The 7,904-nt window shown below is 35.4% G+C and overlaps 2 protein-coding genes across 2 annotated transcripts; one reads left to right on the top strand and one right to left on the bottom strand.

Annotated features, from left to right (window-relative positions):
• Positions 1 to 74: 74 nt before the first annotated feature.
• Positions 75 to 2,609, top strand: LOC111681437 (probable ATP-dependent RNA helicase DDX10). The gene is made up of 2 exons (XM_023443207.2): positions 75 to 390; positions 450 to 2,609. The coding sequence occupies exons 1-2, from the start codon at positions 100 to 102 to the stop codon at positions 2,556 to 2,558; spliced, it is 2,400 nt and encodes a 799-aa protein (XP_023298975.2). The 5' UTR covers positions 75 to 99; the 3' UTR covers positions 2,559 to 2,609.
• A 967-nt stretch (positions 2,610 to 3,576) lies between these two features.
• LOC111681434 (heat shock protein 60A) lies at positions 3,577 to 6,905 on the bottom strand. Its single transcript, XM_023443205.2, has 3 exons — positions 6,662 to 6,905; positions 4,151 to 5,707; positions 3,577 to 4,078 (listed from the first exon to the last, which is right to left on the bottom strand). Exons 2-3 carry the CDS (start codon positions 5,705 to 5,707, stop codon positions 3,914 to 3,916), a joined length of 1,722 nt encoding a protein of 573 aa, XP_023298973.1. The 5' UTR covers positions 6,662 to 6,905; the 3' UTR covers positions 3,577 to 3,913.
• Between the last annotated feature and the right edge of the window lie 999 nt (positions 6,906 to 7,904).

The raw sequence follows: 7,904 nt of genomic DNA on the forward strand, positions 1-7,904 counted from the left end.
ACTTAGTCGGCATACAGTCGATTTTAAGCCGCCGCCGACATATTTAGTGTCATTCGCCGCCGATTATATTTGTCGGCGCAGTGCTCTGTTCACAACACAATGAAGCAAAAAAAACGTGCGTTTCAAAAACCAAAATCTTTAAAAAATCGTTTAGATGAAGAAATTGAACAATTACGATCTCAATATGAGACAATATCGTGCGGAAAAGATGTTATAAAAAGATTTCAGGATTTTCCTCTGTCTCAAAAGACCATTAAGGGCCTAGTAGATGCTAAATTCACCAAACCTACTGACATACAACGTGAGAGTATTGGGCCTGCTTTGCAGGGTAAAGATGTTTTAGGTGCTGCCATTACTGGAAGTGGCAAAACTTTGGCTTTTCTTATACCGGTAAGTAGAGGAGAATGTCAATAAATTGTTCTAACTAAAATAAATTACCTACTTATTAGATTTTGGAACATCTATATGTGTCAAAATGGACAAGAACGGATGGAGTAGCCGCTATAATTATTTCTCCCACACGAGAATTGGCTTATCAGATTTTCGAAACGTTGAAGAAAATTGGTAAATATCATGATTTTTCTGCTGGCCTTATAATTGGTGGAAAAAATTTAAAATTCGAAAGAAGCCGTATGGATCAATGTAATATATTGATATGTACTCCCGGTCGATTGCTGCAACACATGGACGAGAATCCGCTGTTTAATGCAACCACTATGGAAATGTTGGTCTTGGATGAAGCAGATCGTTGTCTTGATATGGGGTTCGAACAAACGTTAAATGCTATTGTTGAAAATTTTCCTCCCGATAGACAAACTTTGTTATTCTCTGCTACGCAAACCAATTCTGTAAAAGACTTGGCAAGATTAAATCTCAAGGATCCCGTTTATATTGGGCAACCGCAAAATGTTGGCACAGAGAAAGCAGCTACAAGCGTTGTACCCGACTTATTGCAACAAAACTATGTCGTTGTAGAACTAGAGGACAAAATAACCATGTTGTGGTCTTTTATAAAGAATCACCTAAAACAGAAAATTATTGTGTTTCTCTCTAGCTGCAAGCAGGTTAAGTATGTGTATGAAATATTTTGCAAATTGAGGCCTGGCACTAGTCTCTTGGCGTTGTATGGAACACTACACCAAGATCGTAGAATCGCCATCTACAATGATTTTGTTAAGAAGAGTAATGTTGTCTTGTTTGCCACTGACATAGCCTCGCGCGGTCTTGATTTTCCCTCAGTTAATTGGGTGGTTCAACTGGATTGTCCTGAAGACGTGACTCAATACATCCATCGAGCTGGTCGTTCAGCACGTAACAAGACTCGTGGCGAGTGTCTTTTGGTTTTGATGCCCTCAGAGGAGGAAGGCATGATCGAAGAATTGAATCGTAAATTTCTAAGTCTACGAAAGATTCAAATTGACCCCAAGAAACTATTTTCGCCACGTGCTAAAATTGAAGCTTTTCTAGCGCAGAATCCGGAGTTAAAGGCCTCAGCACAGCGTGCCTTCGTGGCTTACATAAAATCAGTGTTTCTTATGAAAAATAAAAAAGTATTTAATGCACTTGCTCTAAATTTCGATGGATATGCTAAATCGTTGGGCCTTGTAGTAACACCTAGAGTGCGCTTCTTAGACCGATATCTGAAGAAACTAAACAACAAAACATCCGATAACAACGAACACGATAACGAATCGAATGATGATTCTGAAGATGATAATGAAACCGAAAGTCGAGCAAAGAAACCGGTAAAACAAAACGATGAAGATGGAATTCTTTTTAAGGCGTCCAACAGTGATACAGACTCGGACTCAGACGATGATGACTTTATTAAAATTAAAAGAGCGGATCATGAAATATTGGATAATCATCAAAGAAATAATACTGATCTAGAGGAAGAGGAAGACCTGCCTCCACCGGTGTTAAGAAAGAAGGAAAAACTTGTAACAAAAGCTGCCCTAGCGAAAAAGGTTCTAAAGAAAAAATTGCAAATGAATGAGAAGGTTAAATTCGATGAGGAGGGCCAAGAAATAGTAGATCCACGTAAACAGTTGCAATCTGAATTGGCCAAGGAGTATGAGAACAAGGAATTACCTACAGGAGGTATAGACATTGAGATGGCAAGACAGCTGTTAAAGGAGGAAGATAAATACGACAAACAACGCTTTAGAGAACTTGTAAAACTTAGGCATAAAGCACTTAAAAAGAAACTGAAAAAACGTGACGAAAATAAAGATGAGACAGAGGAACATCAGGACGATAGTGCTGGGGAGGATGATTTTTATGATAGTGGTGATGATGATGCTTCTGTTGACTTATCATGGCTTCCAGATCCAACTAAAGTTTACAATAAAGAATCTAATGCCGACTCTGAGTCAGATGACGTTAAAAGCGATTCTAATCTTAAACAACAACAAAGCAAAGATAGCAGTAGTGAAGACGACAGTGAGGATGATAATGATTTTGAAGAACCTATAGCGAAAAAGTCTAAAGTAACTTCAAAATTAACCCTTGATGATGCTGAAGTTATCGCTGCACAACTTTTGGCCAATTCTATGTAGTTGTTATATTTTAAGTTAGTGTTTTTTAATAAATTTAAAAAATATACAAAATTAAAATCGTTTTATTTGGACACATTTTACATCTTCCGTGCAAGAACGAAACCAAACACTTCCAAGAGTAATGTTAAAAACTAATCAATGAACGATAACAACATGGACACCAGTTCACTTGGTTAAAAAGATTTTATTTAAATAATTTTTATACCCTACACCACTATAGTGGGGAGGGTATAATACGTTTGTGCTGATGTTTGTAACATACAAAAATATTGGTCCAATACCCACCTTAAAGTATACCGATCGATTCAGAATCATTTTCTGAGTCGATTAAGACATGTCCGTCCGTCCGTCTGTCCGGTTGGCTGGCTGTCCATGTATAACTTGTGCGCAAGGTACAGGCCGCAATTTTCAAGATAATTTTTTGGCACAGGGACGAAGCCTATTGAAAATGGTTGAAATCGGTCCATTATTTCACCTTATCCCCCATACAACCGTACCTCCCGATTTGAACTTTTTATGCCATAATTACGTCAAATATTCTATTATCTCTCTAAAAATTGGCATAAATAAGTTTTACATAAGTATTTATGATACTGCAGATTTTCGTAAGGATCGGCCCTTATTTGACCCTAGCCCCCATACAAACCCCCCTTCAAAAAATGTCTTAAACGTCTAAAATTGACTTGTAACCATTTGTATCGTAATGAAACTCAACAAAACTGTTATTTAAAAATATATCCTTTTCCCAAATTTACCGAGGATCGGCCCGATTGGACCTATATAAAGCCTCATTTAGAAATTTTAGCCTTTTATAAAGAAACATAAAAGTTTCTTTATAAAAAGTAAAAATTTTAAAAATATACTCATGGTGTAGGGTATTATATGGTCGGCCATGCCCGACTATACTTTCCTACTTGTTTAAATTGGGAATATTTTGTCGCAGATCTTATAAAAGCAAATGTGTAGTTTTGTAAAAAAACAAATGCCTCCTGGTCTTTGAAAAATCAAGAAATAAATGTTTTTGTTTTTAACAAAAATCAGTTTTTTTATTTAATAAATTTCTATTATTATTTCTCTTTACAACTAACAAGAATAATTAATCTGTATATGTATTTTGGATTTATTTTCATTTACATATATAACATGTAAAAAAATAGAAAAATAATCATAAAAAAGGAAGAAAATAATTATAAAAATTAATTAATAATTATAAATTGTATGTATGTACTCGTATGTGGTATGTGTGTTATTTTTTAGATAATTATGATTAAACATTAAAATTATTTAAAATTTAAAGTAAGATTAAAAGTTAACGAATGAAGAGTTAAACAGACAGTATTAGCAACTTAAATGTTTTACATCATGCCACCCATACCGCCCATTCCTCCCATACCGCCCATACCACCCATACCGGGCATACCAGCCGGACCATCTTCTTTAGGAAGTTCAGTAACAACAGCTTCAGCGGTGGTCAACAAAGAGGCAACACCGGAGGCATCAGTGATAGCAGTGCGTACAACCTGAAAATTAATAATAATTAAAAATTAAAAACCAAATTCGATTTGATGGCATATAATGTGAATGTTTATTACCTTGGTGGGATCAATGATACCCTTTTCGATGAGGTTACCGTATTCACCCTTCAATGCATCATAACCCCAGTCACCTTCTTTGCTTTCTACCTTAGCAACAACCATGGCACCATCAACGCCAGCGTTCTTGGCAATGGTCATGCATGGCATGCGAAGAGCGCGACGTACAATTTCAATGCCCATATTTTGATCTTCGTTTTGTCCCTTGAGGTTTTCCAATTTAGCAATGCAACGCAAAAGGGCAGTGCCACCACCGGGAACAATACCTTCTTCAACGGCAGCGCGGGTAGCATTGAGAGCGTCATGTACGCGGTCCTTCTTCTCATTTACTTCAACTTCGCTGGAACCACCGACACGCAACAAAGCGACACCGGAAGCCAAACGAGCCAAACGTTCTTGCAACTTCTCCTTTTCGTATTCGGAAGTGGTCTCAGCGATTTGGTCCTTGATTTGACCGACACGACGTTCAATGTCTTCCTTCTTGCCCTTGCCCTTCAACAGCAAAGTGTCGTCCTTGGTAATAACAACTTCACCAACTTTACCGAGGTCATTAATGTTAACATCTTCCAATTTAACAAGGTTGGCATCATCACCGAAAACAATACCGCCGGAGGCAATGGCCATATCGGTAAGAGTGGATTTGCGGTTATCGCCGAAGCCAGGAGCTTTAACAGCAGCTACTTGGAGGCCGATCTTCAAACGGTTTACAACCAAAGTGCTCAAGGCTTCACCATCAATATCTTCGGCAATAATGACCAAAGGTTTGCGTTGTTGGTTGGCCAATTCAAGGGCGGGAATGATGCTTTGAACAGAGGAGATCTTCTTTTCAGACAAAAGCAACAAGGCGTCTTGGAATTCAACCTTGGCACCCTTGGAGGAATTGATGAAGTAGGGGGAGATGTATCCTCTGTCGAATTTCATACCTTCAATAACTTCCAATTCATCATTCAAGGTCTTGCCATCCTTGACGGTGATGACACCATCACGGCCTACTTTCTTCATGGCTTCGCTAATCAAATCACCGATGGCTTTGTCACCGTTGGCAGAAATGGTAGCTACCTGAGCGATTTCTTCGGGGGTGTTTACGGGACGTGACATGGCCTTCAAGTTATCCTTGACAGTTTCGACGGCGACCATCACACCACGACGGATTTCGACGGGGTTGGCACCCTTGGAGATTTTTTCGAAACCCTCTTTGGCAATAGCACGAGCCAAAACAGTGGCGGTGGTAGTACCATCACCGGCCTCTTCGTTTGTGTTGTTGGCAACATCTTGAACCAATTTAGCACCAATGTTTTGGAACTTATCTTTCAATTCAATCGATTTGGCAACAGTGACACCGTCCTTGGTGATTTTGGGAGAACCCCACGATTGTTCAATAATGACGTTGCGGCCTTTGGGACCCATAGTGACGGCAACAGCGTCGGCAAGAACATCAACACCTTGCAACATCATAGCACGGACTTCTGGACCGAATTTAACATCTTTTGCATAACCACGCACAGCCAATTGGCGGGCAATTGAGGAACGGGCAAGTGTAACTGGAAGGCGGAACATCTGTAATTGTGACAAAGGAAATGTTTGATTTTTATTTCTATTTTAAAACTATTAAATCTCAAATCAATTGATGCAAGGTTATGTAAACGATTTTTTTTGAAGTTTGTTTTTGTTTAGACACAATTTATGAAAAAAACCTTCTTGTCTAGCATATTCAACATAACAAATTCAATTATATTATAAAGAAACTTTAATAATTTGTTTAATGCTAACAATAATGATTTAATTAATCTAAATATCTGACGCTGTAATCTATAGTAATTTCGAGAATCTTCTTAAAGTTATAAACATTTAAAGATAACAAAATATTTTCAATGAACTGATGACTATTAGAAAATACAATTCTGGATTAAATGAAGAATAATAATTTTACATAATTTTTATTAAATTTAAATATTGATTGCCAAACCCTCACACACACACGCTTACATTTATAAGATTTCGTCCCAAATATAGAAGACAAAGGTAAATAATATAGAAGTAATAAAAAATCGTATTTATATAATCACTAGACAATTTTTAATTAATAATCTTCACTTTAGCTGCGGGTTTTGGTTTTCTTTAAATTAAAGACAATTTATAGTATAAAGAATGAAAAAACATGAAAACACATGGCAGGCACTAAAAAATTAATCAGTCTTTTTTTAACATTCCGCTTATCACTCACTTCTCACACAATGATTTTTTTATTAATCACTTTAGCCGGTAAATTTCAATCTTTTATAAAATGGCAAAAATTATTAATGAAAAAACTGTTTTATTGAAATATCGATCCTTTTTGTAATATGACCTTCACTTTTAGAGTCTTTTTTAACAAGGGAAAATATGATGAAATTTCTAGAAAATTATCTCTTCCAAAAAACATTTTAATATTCTTCGGACAACCTTCTTATGTAATCACTTGGAGGGGAATATGTTGTACAAAATTTGAATTCTTTGAAATTATTTACTTACACTGATTGTGTGTGTTTTGCAAAATTAGAGATAATTTCAATTCAAAGTAGTTGCAGCTTATATTTAATTGTTGGGATTTTTCTTTGTAGATTTTCACGTTACACGACTTAAAACGTGCAGCAAAATTATTTAACCTCTCAACAAATTAAAAACACTTTTAACTCTCAGAAGACCAGAACAATCTGACGATTTGCCCGGCAGTTTTCTGTCATTTTCACTTTCGTCTAGACAAATGTACCGACTACTTTTTCAGCAACAGCAAGTAACTACTTTGGCAGGGTTGATATTTTTCGTATACTTCCAATATCTAATTGGAAGACTTTAGTGGAAATAAAATATACACTGATTATTATGAATTTTTAAAGTTTTAAAGTGAAGTATATTTCAAAATTTAAAAATTAATTCATTCGGACAATAAGTAAGTAAATAAATCCCAGTACAAGAAAATAGTATTGTAAAGTAAATATAGTAAAGACGCTTTTGGAATTTATCGATCTTTCAGAAATAGTGTTTCCAAAAGAAATAGGGAATTTCATTTTTTAAGGAATTTTTCTCCAAAGTTATTAGTTTTATTAATTTTGTATCCCAGCAAGTTTTTTAATTAAAGAACAATAATCATTGACACCATATGTTTACATATTGACAATATAACATAGTGATATTTAGCGTATTTATCGCAATTATGTAAAAGCGTTAGCTGAATTTCATCTAATTATTTTGCAAATTTACAAAACAATATGAAAACAATGATTGGCTGGGCTAACGTTATTATCTAGAAGTCGTTTTAAGTCAAGCCCCATAAGTAATAATATATAGCCCAATACGAATTTTCTAAGAGAGCGTTTCCCCTTTCTATGTTTTTAACATTAGATGACACAGTGATGATGATATTACGCTTTTTGCGTATCTTAAGGTCTCCGAGTGGATATAACCTAAATTCTGTCAAAATATATTTATGTATCCTAAGGGCGGGTTTTACTGAAGAGGTAATCTTCATTCTTTGGTTAAACCGAGCTTAATATAGGTTTCGTGTTTTTCAGTTATCAGTAAAGTTACTTATTATCTTAGTTTAACTGAGTGTAATTGGCCAATTAAACTCAAGTTATAAGTGAGAAAACATAATTAACAAAAACAATGAAACAATGATCTGATTTGTTTTATTAATTATTGTTTTAAATGTTTATTTAACATTTTTCCATTTTACAAAAGTATTGTTTGCAAAAAATAGATGTTCATTGTTTAT

The sequence above is a fragment of the Lucilia cuprina genome, chromosome 3 (genome assembly GCF_022045245.1).
Source record: "Lucilia cuprina isolate Lc7/37 chromosome 3, ASM2204524v1, whole genome shotgun sequence".
Taxonomy (NCBI): Eukaryota; Metazoa; Arthropoda; class Insecta; order Diptera; family Calliphoridae; genus Lucilia; species Lucilia cuprina.

What these genes read in the sequence shown, in the direction of transcription:
- LOC111681434 (XM_023443205.2), bottom strand. Translation starts at nt 5,707, where the DNA reads ATGTTCCGCCTTCCAGTTACACTTGCCCGTTCCTCAATTGCCCGCCAA. An exon ending in GTATCATTGATCCCACCAAG is followed by an intron (nt 4,079 to 4,150) that starts GTAATAAACATT and finishes ATTAATTTTCAG; the next exon opens with GTTGTACGCACTGCTATCAC.
- LOC111681437 (XM_023443207.2), top strand. Translation starts at nt 100, where the DNA reads ATGAAGCAAAAAAAACGTGCGTTTCAAAAACCAAAATCTTTAAAAAAT. An exon ending in CTTTGGCTTTTCTTATACCG is followed by an intron (nt 391 to 449) that starts GTAAGTAGAGGA and finishes CCTACTTATTAG; the next exon opens with ATTTTGGAACATCTATATGT.